We start from the raw sequence: 19,358 nt of genomic DNA on the forward strand, positions 1-19,358 counted from the left end.
TGCTTCTATTATTAGTTATTTTGTGATGAATTTAACATATTTAGTATATGGATCTTATAATTGATGGTGAGATTTATTGTTGTCCAACTTGGCCCTATTGGATGAGTGAACATGGAGTATCATGTTATTTGTGGAGTAGAGTTTTAACGGTTAGATATAAGAATATTGGTGAGGTAGATGATAGTTGATCTTGGATCCATGATGAAGTAACACAGTACTCTGTTTTCTCAATTTATGTGTACATTCTTTGGTTTGTCGCTTGCCAGATATATAAAATGAAAATACTTCTTTTTGTATGATCTTTTTTATAATTTTACTATTCATTTCATAATAGAAAACACTAGTTTATTAAAAGCAAAGCTCCTTAATCATTATAAATTAAGACTAATTAGAAATATAGCGTTTTCAACAACTTTTTAAAAAGTTAATTTAACTTTTTCTTAACAAAAATATTAATTTATAGAAATTACTAATAAAAAATAGATAGATTTGATGGAATAGACTTACCTGATAGTGGATGGAATAAAACATATTTTTTAGAAAATCAAATTCATTCCGTCTACTAATTATAAAAACCGTTTAACTCATCCCTTAACATATTTTAAGCGGGAAGAGGTAGTTTAACTAATATGAGTTAAATGAGTATAAACAATTAGAACATGGTTCAGTCCTTGGCATCAACATTTTTCTGTATTTCTCATAATATACTAATATATAAAGCAACAATTTTTTTAGTCAACACATAATTTCCACTAAGTGTAAGTTTTATGGTGGAGATAGTTAAGAATTTAGTTTAAGGCACATTGCACATATGCTTCAATTCACTAGCGATAGCCACCATTTAATTCTCTTTGATTCCTACATTCAAAGATAAGACTAGAACTCGTCATCTTTATATCGTAGCAAATAGAGTATTTGTTAAACTAGCTATTCAGAAGGCCCGTCTTCTTTCTATGATGTGCATGATTCAATTGGTCCAATCAGTCATACAAGACGTGCTTTTGTATAGTCTTAAGTTTTATGAATGACCAATCAACCTTGCTAATAAGATGGATTCTTACATCATAATTTTTCTAATGGACAGATAGCATAGACAATAGCAAGCTGATAATTATATCTTGAAAGGTAATTTGCTCTCCTTCGTATGAAGGAGATCTTGGTTTGAGAGATATTAATAAAATAAACAAAGTTGGTTGTTTATCTCTTTATTGAAAGTTGTTGACTTTCAATAATCAATGATCTTCTATAATTATTAGTAGATACTTTAAGCACAAAAATAAAACATGCATCATATTTCTTCTTCAATATGGCATAATATTAAGCATTCCTTTTTCCTTTTTTTGAATGAACACATTACAACAAATAACGCTTTTCATGATGAAGCTTTTACAACAAACGAAACAAAATCGTGGGTATATGTGAGCTGAACGAATTATTTTCTTTAAAAATAAATATTAATAAAATTATTACCTCGGATATATATATATATATATATATATATATATATATATATAATAAACATCAAATATTAGGTCAAATATTTGATTATTTTATTATTATAATATTTAAATTTTTGGAACTCGTGAAAAAATTCAGCTTAGAAACTCAAATTTAGAGCAAAAAGAAAAAAATATATATAATGAAAAATTATTTAATTAATAATTAAATTCAAACAATTCTTAAATATTTAGATCTCCAAATATGAAAAATGATAGAGGTGTATCTCCTCTTAAACGCCATAATCACTTATGCATTGCCATTTTTTTTAAGCAAGGATTCAATAAAAGGGAGAACTAAGGGTTCTCCAACCTTGATACACCAAAGAACGGCCGAACTCCGCTGATGCTCTCACACTATAGAAATAACAATATATGATTATTAATTTGTTACTGCTGATTATTTTAGAATTCTAATGAAAAATACCAACTAGTTTAAGAAGCTTGCTATCAAATCATCGTATTCAGAGAAGTCCTCTGGATTCTCAGGTAAGACTTCATAGTTGTTAATACTATTTGCTAATGTCCAATTATTTTCATCAACATAATCTTTCAACATATCTTCTAATACTCCTTCATGTACGGGAACAATAGGTTGCACATCTGAAACACTTTGTAAAAATTCAGCAGAGACTTCTTGTGAATTAAATAACGCTTCTAATGAAACATCTTCCACATGCATATTGATCTTTTCGTCCTCCATTTCTTGAGAATCAAAAACATTTTCACCTTCTGATTTGTTCTTTGTGTCCTCCATATATTGAGAGCACACGATATTTCCTACTACAAAATTGTTTTTCTTGTTCTTAATAGTCCGAGGACAAGAAACATTTTTAACTTTGAGATTATTCTCCTTGTCCTTAGTTTCTGGAAGACTGAAAACATTACCAACTTGAAGGTTGTTTTCTTTGTCCTCAATTTCTGAAGAAGAAAAAACAGTTTCAACTGCGTCATTGGTCTCTTTGTCCTCAATCTCTGAAAGAGGACAGGAAATGTTCCCAACTTCAACATTTTTTTCTTTGTTCTTAAAAACCTCTTTAGAGCGAGTGGAAGAAATCAAAGCAATATTTTTCTCCGCTTCAACATATTTTTCTTTTTGAACCTAAAAATAAAAAATATATATTATGTTAAAGTTAAGTAAGTGTTTTTACGTAGCAAAATCATTATTAAATGTAATTTGACACATCACCTTGCCCTTATAACTTCGTTTTTTTCTAGGTACAGAGACACTAGGAGGAAGTAACTCAGCAGCCCTTACTTGAGGCCAATTGTTTTCATTTACTTCTAATTCAAAATTATTTTCTTCATCGTTATTCTCACAGTCCTAACAATTATTATAACATGTATAAGTACGAAAATATAAATAAAATCTTATTAAATATTATTAATAAATGATTTATAAAAGATACAATATCATAAATTTATATAATATTTTATCAATCACCTTTCTCTTTCTTTTCCTTGTCTCCAATTTAGCGTATTCTTTAGGAAGTAAGTGGCTAACAACTTCTGTAATCGATCTCAATTTTCTATCTCCAGTAACGATAGTGTGAATATAGTACTTCAAGAAAAAGAAAAAAACATAAGTGAGTTGTGTGATTATCATTGACAAATGTATATTATTTATGAGGAGGGATATATTTACTCCAAGAGTAAGTTATCAACACTTACTCCACATCTTAACCATTAATACTTTTCAATCTAATGGTTAAAATTAATAAGTAATTATATATGGAGAGAGAAAATTAATACTCATTCATTTTAACCATTAAATTAAGAAAAATTAATGGTCAAGATGGAGAGTAAGTGTTGATAACTTACTCTTGGAGTAAATATATCCCTCCTCATTATTTATCATATCATTACATAATAAAATTATTTTATCAATGACTAATATAAAATTAAACATAAGAGCAAAATATTAAGAAAATATATAATTTTGTCATAAAATAAATAATTTATCAATATTGATTTATATTATAAGTCAACTATCAATCATTAAGTTTTAAAGTATTGAGATCTACAAAAGTAAAAATAAAAATTATAGTCAATAAAAAAATTTTTTTTTACCGTATCACACATTCTAGATTTTCTCATTCGACATTGAACATCCCAATCCTTAAGATTAGACAGCATATTATCTATGCCAGAAAATCTTGTAAGATCAAAATCAGGAGAAAACGAAAAGGAAATTTTTTTGCTTTTGAGCAGTATTGTTGTCAAAGGCTTTCCACGTTTAGACGACTTTGATTCCTAAAAAAATAAAAATAAAGTCATTATATGCAACATTATGAATGAAAAATAAATATTGTTAATTACTCCATTGCATATCTATTTCATTTTAGATGTATTAAAAAGTTGAACTTCAAATAGACATTGGAAAAGAAATTTAAATGATTTTTTATTAAGCCTATAGAATAAAAAATATTAATTTTTTAGTCTCCAACTTGTCTTCTTAGTTCAACTTTATAACACTAAGCAAAACAATTATATGAATAAATTAAGGATATGAAATACGTACATAAACAGGTGTGGTTTCAACATCTGTTTTAATCATTTCACGGCATTCGGATCTAAAACCTTCTACTTTATTCTGTGTCAAGTAACGAGATACATAACGTTAGTTATAAAAACTCTTGTATATTTCGAATAGGATAATAAATTTAGTATAAGTAAAATCATCGATTAACACTTACGTTGATATTCTCTCTAAGCAGATGAGCCAGTTCTTGGCCATAAACATAATTTGCTCCATTGTTGTTCATTCTTTGAAATAAGATAAAATGTTTTTGTGAATCTATCAAAATTCTCTCCACAACAATGATTGTAAAATTACTTGGTGATGAAAATGATTGTATAACTCCTTTTATATAGAAAATGAAAAATTGAGAATATATAAAAGTTGGAAAGTATACAATAATAAGATAATCCCAAAAATATTTACCATTTAAAATAAAATAATATACAAAAAATGAGTCAAAATAAAATATGGAAGATAATAATTACTAAAGGTTGAAAATCTTTTATGTGCATGTACAATAATGGAAAGAATTGAATAGATAACTATAATGCAAATATTAGAATATTATATAGATATATTCGGTTAAAAGTGTAGGGAAAATTGGAAAACAATTAAGGAAATAATAGTTTTTTTCTAATTTAATGAAAATGCTAAAAGTACTTCCTTTTATCAAATTTAAATAAATTTACATTGTTGACTAAGATATTTATAAAAAAAATAGTATTAGTGATATTTTCAAGGTTCATGTACTTTAATATAAATAGTTACATAGATATAAGGAAATATTATATAGATATATAATGTTGATAATTAAGGAAACATTAAAGAAAGTAAGGAGTTTATATTTTTTCCTTAAATAATACAAAATTTCAAACTACTTTCCTTTATTCACATTTATATTAATTTATTCTATCAACCAAAATATTTTTGTAAATAATGATATTCTCTTCTTTATCTTTTTTTAGAAAAATATAACAATATTCACTTATTTATGTTTTTTTAGAAAAATATAACAATATTCTCTTCTTTATCTTTTTTAGAAAAATATAAAAATATAATGACTTAAATTTTTTATGTTTTAGAAAAATTTTCTACTAAATAATTGATTTTTATATCTATCAAATTTAACAAGGATTTCACAAGTGAAAAGAGGGTAGGAAAAAGAAATACAATTATATATATATATATATATATATATATATATATATATATATATATATATATATATATATATATTGATTTTCTCATTTTAAAAAACATATTTTTACAAAAGAAATGGCTTTAGTGAACATCAATATTAATTTTTTACCAAACACAATATACTATTATTCTTCAATGGCCTTCGCCTATAAGGTTCAGTTCAATTTCTTCTTTGATTGTTCTTCCATTTTCGAGTTAGATTTTCTCATTTATTTAAATCAGTTAGACTCAATCTAAGATCCTGATTTTCTCTTGACACTTTTACAATAAAGACTTTCATCTGAATAAAAAATGTCAAAGAGATGGGTAATTTTTTATCCTAGTAGGATTTATTAATTCTTTTGCGTATTTTTGGTTGAACTAGCAATTAGTAATTCGTAATGATTCTAGGGTACTTTTTGAGTATTTTTTGAACAATTTTAAGTATAAGAGTGATTTATTTATTTATTTGGCAAGTTGTAGTGTGATCCATTTGAAAAATCTATAATGAAAAGTCTATAAAGAAGTAATTTTTTTTCAATATGTAATAGTTTTAATCACAAAACAGAAGGATACAATGATCGAACATTTGCCTCTTTATATACGATAGAGGTAAAGTGTTCAAAAAATAAAAATTACAGGACACAGATGAAACATTAACGGCTCTAAACCACTTCCAAAAGGAAAGAACAATTGCATTTATGCACTCGTCAAAATTGAAAATCCTTCCCCTAAACAAAATCGCATTCCTCATAATCCAAATATTCCAAACGACCGCCATCCAAATAACACCAACAGTTAATCTTTCGTCTAAAACCTTAATTTTGTCAAAGAAGAAAGGAAATTTCTTAACTCAAGGTTTGTCAACGGAATCAAATCACTAATCCAAGCCCCAACTTTCTCCCATATTTCAACAAAATGGGATAAGAAACGAACAAATGATTATAATCCTCCTCCGCTCTAAACACAAAATGCAACGACAATCAATATCGGAAGCCAATATCCCTCTCTTCTTCAATTGGTCTCTGGTGGGATTTCTATCCAAAACAAGTTTCCAAACAAAAACTCACTTTTGAAGGAGCCTCTAGATTCCACATGAAATTCAATTTATTCAGCATCAAAACTCCCACACCAGTGCCCTCCCCTCTTATCCTTATTTCTCTAGCACAAGACTTGACCGAAAAACTTTTATCATCGTTAACAGCCCACACGAAGACATCCTGCACATCCTGAACCATATCATAATGCAAAATCAGATCTGTCAAGAACTGAACAAGAGGAATATCGTCTTCATCCTCATCGCTAAACCAATCTTGCACATCCCAAGTCCAAACATTATTCTCCCAATAACCGACATCCGCTACTGACATGAACAGAGAAGATGCCTTAGCGTACAACTCGGGAAATGCCTCCGATAATGCTTGCTCCCCAATCCACCTATTGAACCAGAAAGAAGTATTTCCTCCATTCTTAACCCTGCACAGAAAAATATCAGAAGCAAAAAGGCTTCTAGAGCCTGCATAATCATTAATCCACACTAAGTCGCGCCACCATATGGAATCTCCTTTTTTTAACACTCTTCAGACGTTCACAAACATCTTCAACTCCGGATTGGTATACCTGAATTTTAACAAGTCGTACCACACCAAATTATTCTCCGCAAGAATCCTCCACTTCCACTTCATGAGTAATGAGATATTCATACTTTCAATGTCTCTAATACCAAGCCCACCTTCTTCTTTAGATTAGCACACTTCTTTCCAACAAACCCAATCTATGAATCTCTCCGCTTCCACTCCCCTCCATAAGAATCTTTTTTGAATACCAATTAACTCTTTAATCACCTTTTTAGGAGACCTATAGAAAGATATGGAACACAATAGGATAGCGTTCAAAACAGAGTTGATAAGCACCACCTTTCCTCCAATTGATAAAAACTCCATCTCCATTTATCAAGCCTCTTCCTCACGCCCCTCACCACCTCCTTCCACATTCCAATATTCCTCGGGAAATACCCACCATAACCCTAAGAATTTAAAAGGGAAGACCCCAACACCAAAAGCCAGAAAAGACAAAGATAACTGCATCTATCTACCATTCAAGTTTAAACTGTATATGTTGCTTTTGTAAAAGTTTACTTTAAGGCCTGACATCAATTCGAAACTTCTAAAAATTGCCTTCAAAGTCCATAAATTTTGATTCACACCTTCACCGAAGATTATTGAATCATCCGCGAAATGCAAAATATCAACACAATTAATTTCTCCAAAATGAAATCCTCTATATTCCCCCAACTTAACCGCTCTCTCCATAAGGCAAGTTAAACCTTCCATAACGATTTACGAACAAAAGTGGAGAAAGGGGATCTCCTTGTCATAAACCACACTCCGCCTTGAAATCATCAGTACAACTTCCATTAACCACAATTGCCATTGAACTGACAAAAACACAAGCCTTCATCCACTTCAACCATATGTTACCATAACCCATACTTTTCATCATATACCTTAAGTAGTTCCAACTTACGCAATCATACGCTTTCTCGTAGTCCACCTTCATGACCAAGCAACTTCTACCTTCCCTCTTAGCCAAATAAATTAACTCATTAACTACTGAAACACCATCCAAGTTATTCATATTTCTGATAAAATATGTCTGCTTGTGAGATATCAATTCCTCAATCACATATTTAAGTCTGCTAGCTAGAAGCTTTGAAATAATCTTATGAAGACTCCCAACACGGCAAATAGGCCGGTACTCCATAAGAGATTGGGGGTTGAGAACTTTTGGAATCAAGGAAATAAATGAAGAATAGCATCCCTTAATCAAGTCTACTTAGAATGAAATTCAGATATGAACAACATGACATCTTCCTTCACCAGCTCCCAATGGTTCTTGAAGAAGTCCAAAGTGTATCAGTTTGGCCCTGGAGTTTTGCTCTCGTTGTAGTCCCGTATCGCCTCTTTGACCTCAATTTTTGAGAAAGGATGCTCCAAGTAAACAGATCCCCTTCTTCCAACCTCTTGAAACACCCCCCAGAACAAGTTTATTAAAGCAAGGTTCTTTGAAGAAATTCAAAAAGTGCTTCCTTATATGGAACTTCACCTTCGCAACACCCTCCACCATTCCATCATTCGTGTTTACAAGGCTGATAGAATTTCTGCGCATTCTGCTCTTCAACGAGGTATGAAAGAACCTTCTATTGAGGTCACCTTCCTTTAACCAGTTCTAGCCAGACTTTAATCTAAGGATACATTCCTTCAATTCCAAGTGCTTCCATATTTGCTCACTTACAAGCATTCTCTCTTCAACAGTCGCAGCCACATCCCCACCTAAATTTGTTATCAGATTTTGGTCTTACTGATGTTGCTCTTTAAGTTTCTCTTCTACTTTCAAATCAATCCAAACGAATATTTCTTTGTTCCACACCTTCATCCTAGATTTGAGATTCTTCAGTTTTTCATATAAGCTATAGTCGCCTCTACCCTTTGCCACCAACAAACTCCACTCCTTGTTAACAAAACTAGAGAATTCATCATGCTTGTACCACCCGTTATTGAATCTAAAAGGTTTTGACCCCCAATCACAACCACCACCTTTCAACCACACAGGACAGTGGTGAGACGGGACTCTCTTCCCCACAAATTGACTAACTAACTTCCAATCAATAACTAACTTTTCAGTCATCAAAATTCTATCCAGCCCGCTCATTGCCAATCCGTTCCCACTTAACCAAGTAAATCTCCCTCCCACAAAAGGGAGATCTACCAACTCCATCTCCTCCACAAAATTATTAAAGTCTGTCATATCTCTACCATTCACCCCTATGCTCTTCCCAATCCTTTCCTCTTTTGGTAAAACTGTGTTGAAGTCACCTCTGATACAGCACTCCTCCCCAATAGATACATTTCTCTTACTTAAAAGACTCCTCCAAACTTCTCTTCTTTGCACAAAATTATAAGGAGCATAAATGTTAATGAAGTTAGTGCACACACCTTTGAACGTAACTTTTAAACCAACTTATCCAGGACCTTTGTAACTATGAAGAAGCTCCATAGAATATTTCTTCCATAGAATGAATGATCCACCAGAAGCTCCAACCGAATCGAGATGCATCCACTCCACATCCTTCGCCCCCCCAAAACTCTTATGTAAAAGTCACATATAATTGAGCTAATTTTGTTTCCTGGAGAGAGCAAACATCAACTTTACCATATTGAACTATATAACCGATCCTTTTTCTCTTGATCAAACTACCCCCTCCTCTAATATTTAGAGTTACGATAATCATTTCATGGTTCCTTTGTTAGCCTTCCTAAAAGCCAACCCCTCATTGTCTCTATTCTCCGTATCTTCTATATTCTTCTGAACTTCCTCTTCAAAACCCACATAAACCATTCACAATCTGATTAAGGAATCTTTTAGTGTTTTCCCCACCGTAGATTCGTTTCACAGTCTAACATTGTATTGAATGACATCAGAATCCGTCATCGATTCACAACAGATAACAGAACCACCAAAAACATTATCCTCAACCTTTCCCTTTCTCCTCATCTCTAAAGAGATATTGGGTAATTTGGGTATGTAAGATTGACTAATGTCTATCTTACCCCCCAAATATTTCACCTCCCTCCATTTCTTGGGTTTGGGCCTAACGGTCTTGGACTTAAAATAAGTATCATCGAACAAAAGCAATTTTGAAATGGGCCCAATGTTTATGAACCCATTTCATGCTCCAGCCCAACTCTGTCTTCAAAAAATTACATCTCACCGGACACGGAGCATACCTAGTACTGACAACTGTCATCTTTTGGTGCTTTTTGCCATTGGAACAAGGGTCCAAAGAAACCTCCAAATTCACCTTTTGAGTAGTCACCATCAAACCTTTTTTGCACTCAAAAGCTGCTCCTGAATTTTTCAATATACGAATCGATTGACGGGTAAACGCTTCCCACCGCCGTCTCATCCTTTGATGCCGAAGTGCCATCATCTTCCGTTCCCCTAACAGTCTCATGAACATATTCATTTTTACTACCTTCGTCTTCCTTAGAATTGTTTACAAAATCTTCAGAAGAGAATTTATTTTTCATCACATAGTCACTAGTAATACTTTGCATTGAAATATCTCCCACTCCCTGAGCTTCCTCCAACAACATAAGTTTAAACATATTCCTATCAATATGCACTTTGGACTCTTCCCTAATAAAAGAAATTTTTTTCGTATGGATATATAATCTTACAACATCCATTCTTGACTTACTTGTCGTAACTTCACCCTCACGTATATAAAAACTCCCACCGTATTATAGATGAACTCAAAAAAACTCTTGCTCCAAGCTTCACTCAGAACTCCAAATACTTTTATCCATGTCAGTCTCTTAAAGTCGACTTCTCTAGGGCTCTATCTCCTCACTTCCTTAAACCAAAGATCCAGCCATTTACTATCACCTTCCAACATAGTTTCCATAACATCCTCCACGATATCCTCAAGGATACAAAGGTTAGCCCCTAGTAGGATGACCGTAATCGAGAAGTGGCCTTCAGCAAAAAAAAAATCTTCATACTTTCTACCAACATTAGCTTGGCCTCTGGATCTGAAACCACCAAGATGGATAGTTCCTCTCGCGAACTTAGGGATGTTCGCAAAAAAATTCTTTTCGTCTATGCTCCTTGTAGTGTGATGGCTAGGAGAGTTTTGTGGACTAGCTTAGTGGAGAGGAAGAGAAAAGTGGGAACGAAGAACCGTGTCTTAGAGGTGATTTTAATGAAGTTTCTAGTAGAGAAGAAAGATTAGGGGAAAGAGATTATCACCATGGAAGAGGCATGGAGGAGTTTCGTGGATTCATTGAGAATATGGGGTTGGATGACATTCCGTGTGTGGGAGGTAAATTCACTTGGTTCAGAGGCAACAAGAAGACTATGAGTAGACTTGATAGGTTTTTGGTAACAAGGAAGATGATTGAAGAGTGGGGATATTTGAGATCATCCTCCAATTCGGTTAAATACCGGGAAAACATGAAGGGTTTAAGGCCTTTATTGTTGAAGAATGGGTGAAGTTGAAGAAAGAGAGTAGAGGAGACTTTATTTTGTATGAGAAGCTAAAAAGTTTGAAGCACCGTCTTAGAGTTTGGAATCATGAGGTTTTCAGATGTATTGATTTAAATGTGAGTGTGTAGGTGGGAAATCTTAAAGAGTTGGACAAGTTATCGGTAAATGATATTGGGGGTAATGTTGATCCCTTAGTTAATCTTAGAAGAGAAGCCACAAATGAGTTATGGAATTGTTTAAATGTGAAAGAAAGCATGCTTAGGTTGAAATCTAGACAACTTTGGTTGAAGGATGGAGACAAGAATACGCATTATTTTCACAACGCGTTAAAGGCGAGACATAGAAGAAATGGCATCACTTTATTGTATGGAGAGAATGGTATGGTGGAAGGTGTCAAAGAGATAAAGGAGGAGGTCAAAATTAATTTTAAAAGTTTTTTAAAGAAGAATATACCATAAGAGCTTTACTGCAGGGCCTTGTTTTCAATACCTTGTGTGAGAATGATAGAGTGTGGTTGGAGAGAACGTTTTCGGAAGAGGAGGTGAAATAAGCTATTTGGTCATGTGATGGAAACAAAAGTTCCGGTCTAGATGGTTACTCCCTTGAATTTTTTTAACATAATTGGGAGGTTGTTAAGGAGGATGTTGTTAGATTCGTGAAGGACTTTCATAACAAGGCTAGGCTTACGAAAGCTTGCACCTTATCTTTCATCACCTTAATTCCAAAAGTCAAAAACCCTCAATCCTTGTCTGGATATAGGCCTATTTGTTTTGTGAGAAGTTTGTATAGCATTCTTGCAAAACTCTTGGCGGCAAGGTTGAGAAGTGTGTCATCGAGAAGTTGGTGTCGAACAACCAAATGACTTTTGTTCTGGGTTGAAATATTATGGATGGAGTTCTTGTGGTTAACGAGGTGTTGGATCTTTCTAAAAGAGATAAAAGGATTTCTGTAGTGTTGAAAGTAGACTTTGAAAAAGCATATGATAGTGTAAGTTGGAATTTTGTAAGGTATGTTTTAGACAAGATAGGATTTGGTGTTAGGTGGATGAGATGGATGGAAGGATGCCTCTTCACTAGTAGTATGTCTGTTATTATAAACGGTAGTACTACGAAGGATTTCAAGGTTGAGAAAGGATTTCGACATGGAGACTCTTTGTCCCTTTTTTTTGTTCGTGTTGGTCATGGAGGTTCTCACGGTTTTAATGCGGAAAGCAATAGATATTGGTGATTTTCGGGAGTTTAAGATTAATGAAGTTGAGGAAGTGAATATGCTCCAATTCACTCAAAAATATAAATTAGTTTATGTTAAGTGCCAAATGTAGTTATTTCGTATATATGTTTTGTTGCACTTATCGATACTTTTTGTTAATACCGTTGAATAATACCCCGTTTTGTGCATAAATACGTATACTTTGTGAATAGATATGTTTTCATACACTTTTATATTTTTTGATAGTTTTCTACTCTTTTTGTAGGTATTCTTGCGTATTTGGAGCATGAGCAATAAAGTGTCGAAGACACGGCTTCAAACGCGTGATTTTGAGCGACAGAATCAATTCATTCGGTGGGTAAGGCTCAAAATGAGGATGATAAAAATCATCAATTTGACTGCCATTTATTCATTCTTAGATAGGAAATTGAATAAGCTTTCCAACGCTTCGAACCGGGCGCAAATCGGAGTTACGGTTCTCAAGTTACGTCATTTTTACTAAAAGCTGTTTTTTCAAGTCAGCGAGTTAGGCGCGATGCGCGCTCCTGCAAGCGACGCGCGCTGGACAGATCTCAAAATTGCATAAATATGCGAAAATCAGATTTTTTAGGTTATGTTTTGGGTATTTTTGAACCCCAACTCATCCTAGGTCATTTTTGGGTAGATTTAGCTTGGAAACACCATTGGAGCTTGTAATCGGATGATCCGGAGTTGAAGCTTCTTTGCTCGTGATTGACACCGTGAAATATTTGGTTTTCTTCTTCTTCTCTTCTCTTTGTATTTCTCTTTTGGTGAGTTTGTATGTAAATACTCTAAACCCATGGATGTTTGTTACTCTTTCTACTAGTTGTATAAAGTTTGCTTTACAAATCTTAATCGGTGTTTCCTTGATCTTTTTGCTTAAATGTTTTGGATTTGTGTTGTTGTAGAAATAGACATCACAAATCTAGATTAGGGGGATATCTGTTAGGTTTTGATTCCATACATAGGATTGGGGTTAACATCCACTTAATATATGAGTTTAATGCTTCTGTGATGTTTGATCGATTGAGACATCGTCGAAAGAGCAATATAGTTGAATTCCCGTCGGTGTTGCAGAAATGGACATTGATGTGAGGGATATGTGGTGATTCTGATGAGTATTGTAGATTGAGTACGGCGGAGTGATAAATCTAAGTTTGTGAGGAGTAGTTTAGATTCAAACCAAATAAGCAATTCTCTATCAAGAATGAATTTACTTTATGTTCATATGTTATATTTTCCTGTTTGCTTAAAAGCCATTTAACCCAAGCTCATAACTAAAAATCCATCGAACGGCGATTCAATAGCACTAATCTCTGTGGACACGATAATTTCCCGGATAAATACTTCCAAAACTTTTGTTGCTTGCCGCTATACCGCTCCAACAAAATGGCGCCGTTGCCGGGGACTGGTGCTTCTATTGAATTTGCATTGCGATAGTTTCTTTGTTTTTGAGTTTTGTGAATATCGTATATTTTGTGCATATTCTCATACTTGTATATTTTCGTATATTGATACATGTTTATATTTTCATACTTATACATGTTTATGTGTTTGATTTTGTCCCTCTTTACTTTTGCTATTTAGCAAGGTGAAGTTGGCTAAACAAATTGAACTCGGATAGTTCGTAAATTCTAAATCTTCACTTTTCAATTTGTTTAGCCAATTAAGGATTTTGTAAATATTGCGTTTTATGTATATTTGTGTTTTGACACATACTTGTGTATACTTTTGCTTTAGATTCGTTTGTTAAGTGTTTGGGCAGGTTGTCTTTTTTAGGTTGCGTTTGAGGCGGAAGCATTGGCTTACCGCGAGGAAGTTACTTACCATTCGCGAAACAATAAAAGGCGTCGAGCTAACGACGTAAAACGAGCGCTTGTTGGGAGGCACCCCAACGGTTTTATTTTTCTGTTTTTCTGTAAATGAGTTGTGTAGGTGATAAGTGGAGGCCGCACTGAAAATTCTGTTTTTCTGAGCTGGTTCTATTTTTCTGGTGTAGCGCGCGTCGCGCCGCGTGGGAGCTGGAAAGCTTGGTTTGGCAGAATATAGGGCGCGTCGTGCGGTCTTGAGGGCGCGTCGCGCGCCCTGTAACTTTTGGTCAGTGAACTCTTTTTAATGGTTCACTCGGCCCGCATTTTTATCACTTACACCAAGGCTGTATAGTATTGTATTTTATAGTTATAATTTTAATTCTTTTGTTGTTGTTTAGACTCAAATTTTGGCCCGATTACTTGAAGTCGCATTGGTAATTCTCCAATTTTGATAGATTCAACATGCCGGTTGTGCGGTAATGATTGTTCAAATTTGTACATAGCAAGGTACTCGTTTATCGCTTTCTATAGCATAACATGTTATGAGACTTTTCATTTGTACAAATTTCATATTATTCATTCTTTTTGCATAACTTGCTCATGACTTGAATCACAATTAGTTTTCCTTTTTTACCATAAATGTGAGGTGGCTTTCAATTGTGTATATATGCGAGAGACCAAAATTTCTTGTTCTAACTGGATATTATTATGTTTAATCTTTCGTTTGTATTGATTTTGTGAATGCACGAAAGTGATCAAGGCACTTGTTTGATTTTGAGCACAACTACCATAGCCAAATGTCAATTTACCTTGCGAGTGTGTGACCATTCGTAACCCATTTGAGCCTTTTTTATCATTGTCCATTTTGTTTTTGAACATGAGACATAGTTCACATTTTTGATGGATTTTGATTATCGTTTTTCTTGAACCCTTAACTGTGATGTTTAGTTGTATTTTTACCTTGCCTTAGAAAGTAGGGAGTATTCACTTTATGTTGTGGTTGAATTCAAGTTGGGGAGAGGATGTTTGCCCATTTATATTGTGGTTGATATGAGGTTGTGAAAAGAAAAAGAAAGAAAAGAAAAGAAAAATGTGTGAAAAAGAAAGAAAAGAAAAAAGAGAAAATTTGAAGAAAAAAAAATATCAAAAAGAGTTTGGAATAAGATTTGTGTTAATAAGTATTGTGTTTGGTGTGAAACATGTGATGTAGAAGAAGTTTGATTGGAATTTCATTGTTTGAAACTTTGTGGAAGTAATTACTCCCTTAGGTTTAGGCAAGTTTTTGTTTCGACTAGCTTTAGGACTTATCCCTTGTTTGTTAACCGAGCCACATTACAACCTTGAAAGCCCTTGTGATTCGTGCCGTTGCATTTTCAATACTATTTTTGGATGAATGCATAATTTTGTCTATTGTTTGCAATATTTTTGGGTGTGTGTCAAAGTCCTCACCTTTCGGTGTTTTTCATCTACCGATGAGTTTTTGCTAGGCGTGATTCGTGATTGAGCTTGTTTTGTTTTAGAATATTTTGTATGACTTTTGTACTTAGGATTCGTTTCATTTTCATGTTCGTTGTAGGATTGTGGTAAGTGTTTACTTTGTTTGTGCGTTTTTCTTTGAACCGTACAATTGTTTCGTTTTTCCAAATCTTGTTAATTCTTGATTCTTTGGATTTTTACTTTTGATTCTTTGAGTGTTTGACCTTGTTTAAGGACAAACAAATTCAAGTTGGGGGGAGTTGTTAAGTGCCAAAATGTAGTTATTTCGTATATATGTTTTGTTGCACTTATCGATACCTTTTGTTAATACCGTTGAATAATACCCCGTTTTGTGCATAAATACGTATACTTTGTGAATAGATATGTTTTCATACACTTTTATACTTTTTGATAGTTTTCTACTCTTTTTGTAGGTATTCTTGCGTATTTGGAGCATGAGCAATAAAGTGTCGAAGACACGGCTTCAAACGCGCGATTTTGAGCGACAGAATCAATTCATTCGGTGGCTAAGGCTCAAAATGAGGATGATAAAAATCATCAATTTGACTGTCATTTATTCATTGTTAGATAGGAAATTGAATAAGCTTTCCAACGCTTCGAACCGGGCGCAAATCGGAGTTACGGTTCTCAAGTTACGTCATTTTTACTAAAAGCTGTTTTTTCAAGTCAGCGAGTTAGGCGCGATGCGCGCTCCTGCGCGCGACGCGCGCTGGACAGATCTCAAAATTGCATAAATAGGCGAAAATCAGATTTTTTTAGGTTATGTTTTGGGTATTTTTGAACCCCAACTCATCCTAGGTCATTTTTGGGTAGATTTAGCTTGGAAACACCATTGGAGCTTGTAATCGGATGATCCGGAGTTGAAGCTTCTTTGCTCGTGATTGACACCGTGAAATATTTGGTTTTCTTCTTCTTCTCTTCTCTTTGTATTTCTCTTTTGGTGAGTTTGTATGTAAATACTCTAAACCCATGGATGTTTGTTACTCTTTCTACTAGTTGTATAAAGCTTGCTTTACAAATCTTAATCGGTGTTTCCTTGATCTTTTTGCTTAAATGTTTTGGATTTGTGTTGTTGTAGAAATAGACATCACAAATCTAGATTAGGGGGATATCTGTTAGCTTTTGATTCTAGACATAGGATTGGGGTTAACATCCACTTAATATCTGAGTTTAATGCTTCTGTGTTGTTTGATCGGTTGAGACATCGTCGAAAGAGCAATATAGTTGAATTCTCGTCGGTGTTGCAGAAATGGACATTGATGTGAGGGATATGTGGTGATTCTGATCAGTATTGTAGATTGAGTACGGCGGGGTGATAAATCTAAGTTTGTGAGGAGTAGTTTAGATTCAAACCAGATAAGCTATTCTCTATCAAGACTGAATTTACTTTATGTTCATATGTTATATTTTCCTGTTTGCTTAAAACCCATTTAACCCAAGCTCATAACTAAGAATCCTTCGAACGGCGATTCAATAGCACTAATCTCTGTGGACACGATAATTTCCCGGATAAATACTTCCAAAACTTTTGTTGCTTGCCGCTATACCGCTCCAACAGTTTAACAATAGAGACTAAAACTACATACATAATAATTTTATGAGAACCAAAATATGTCATTTTTTTAATAAGAATTAAAAATGAAATTTGAGATATTTATAGAAAAAAAAAACATACTGAACCCAAAAGAAGTTGTCCATAAAAATACTACCAATATGTTCCCTCAACTTGGGTCAACATTTATAGACAACAACATCAATAATCTTTTGCACTACTACATTAGGAGTAGTACTTTTTCCAAAAACACAACACATTTCTGAATTTCCAGCACTCATGAATAGTTTATGTAAAAGCACATAGTAGAATTCTCAATCTCCAACCTTTTCTACCACAAATACTGAGTATCCATCTTGCTTCATGATTCCAATCTGCAAGTGTATGCTTCAACTGAAGCCAATCCAATATCTGCAGCTGCAGCCAGATAAACTGAAGGTTTGTATATTCAAAGAATAAGTGGTTCTGTATCTCTATGTCATCACAGAAACTACGCTATTATCTCTCTTCAACAGCCGAAACCTCTTCAGTCTTCGGTCTTTCTTTAGTAGATAAAACTAAATTATTTTGATTTTGTCTAATAGATTAGTATTTTTATTAGAGGACTTAATTTGTTGAATGCTTAAAAAAATTATAAGCATTAGATTCGTCCAAAATTTTATATGAATTAATTGGATTAAAAAATAGTTGTACAATTAAAAAATTTCATTTTGTATTAAATTATGTTTAATAAATGACTAAAAATTCTATTTTAGTTTTTTTTCATAGAAATGATTAAACGTTTTAGTAACTTAGAAAAGTCATGTATTCAAAATTGACACTTAAGGTGGTTGTTGATCAAAATGATAAATATATTATAAATATAAAAGTATAATAATTTAGAGTTCGATTGAAAAAATAAATAAAATTTAATCGAAAATGATTTAATTTATGACTTAAACTTAGCTACATATCTACTTAATATAAATCTAAGGTTGTCATGAAGACAACCCTAGACACAATTTTAACCCTAATGCTGATGTGGCATTATAACAGAATTTTCATTCTTTACAAAAATAATAATTTAAATATGCAATTTATAAAATATAAATAATAATATTACATAAATACTTAAATTACATCTTTTTCTATTCTGTAAGACTGTAACACCTATTACTATAAATAATAATACCACATAAATATTTAAATTATATTTTTATTATGTAACTCCCATTATTATAATTCTCAATTGTTTTAATATAAAATCTTTAATTTTTCTATTAATATAAAATTTTAGCCCAAAAAAGTCCCTATTAAATAATCCTTCTACAATATTATTTAAATTCCCACATTTTTAAATCCTATTATTTTAATTCTCAATTATTTTCATATAAAATCTGTATTTCTCTTATTAATAGCTCTAATTTTTTATTATTTTAAAAAACTTTTTATTTTTATTAATTTTATGGATTTTTAGTAACACTCATGACCTCTCACATGCTCATTATTATATTTAAAATGAGAATTTGTATATGTAATTGATTAAAACCTTTATAATTAACGATTAATATTAAAACAAAATTATTATTATGAATTAAATTTGATAATTACAATAATAAATTATTTAGTTCTTTATTTAAAATTGCAACTAATAAAATATGTTGATAATAATATATTATACATGAAAAAAATAAATGCACTTTTAATTACTACTCAATAAAAATTTAAAATAAAAAATAAAAAAGACATGTTATGCTATTCACAAATAATTCTTTTGTTAATTTTCATCTTTTGTTTCTATAATAAAAAAAATTAAAAACAAGTGTTCAAATTAGAAATATTGAACAATAAACATATTTTAATTATAATGATTACAAAATTAAAGCTATTCTTAAATATTATTTGTAACTCTTCTAATAAATTATATAAATTATATTGATAATAAAACGGTAATACATTAAATGTTCTTGATGATAAAATGGTAACCCATCAATTTGTTTTCAATTTCTTTAATTATTAAAAAAATATTCAATATAAATAGTTGA

The 19,358-nt window shown here is 32.3% G+C and overlaps 1 protein-coding gene across 1 annotated transcript; it reads right to left on the reverse strand.

Moving 5' to 3' along the window:
* Positions 1 to 7,569: 7,569 nt before the first annotated feature.
* Positions 7,570 to 7,959, reverse strand: LOC131630416 (uncharacterized). The gene has a single exon (XM_058901195.1). It carries the CDS (start codon positions 7,957 to 7,959, stop codon positions 7,570 to 7,572), a length of 390 nt encoding a protein of 129 aa, XP_058757178.1.
* Between the last annotated feature and the right edge of the window lie 11,399 nt (positions 7,960 to 19,358).

This window comes from Vicia villosa, unplaced genomic scaffold (genome assembly GCF_029867415.1).
Source record: "Vicia villosa cultivar HV-30 ecotype Madison, WI unplaced genomic scaffold, Vvil1.0 ctg.000680F_1_1, whole genome shotgun sequence".
NCBI classification, from domain to species: domain Eukaryota; kingdom Viridiplantae; phylum Streptophyta; class Magnoliopsida; order Fabales; family Fabaceae; genus Vicia; species Vicia villosa.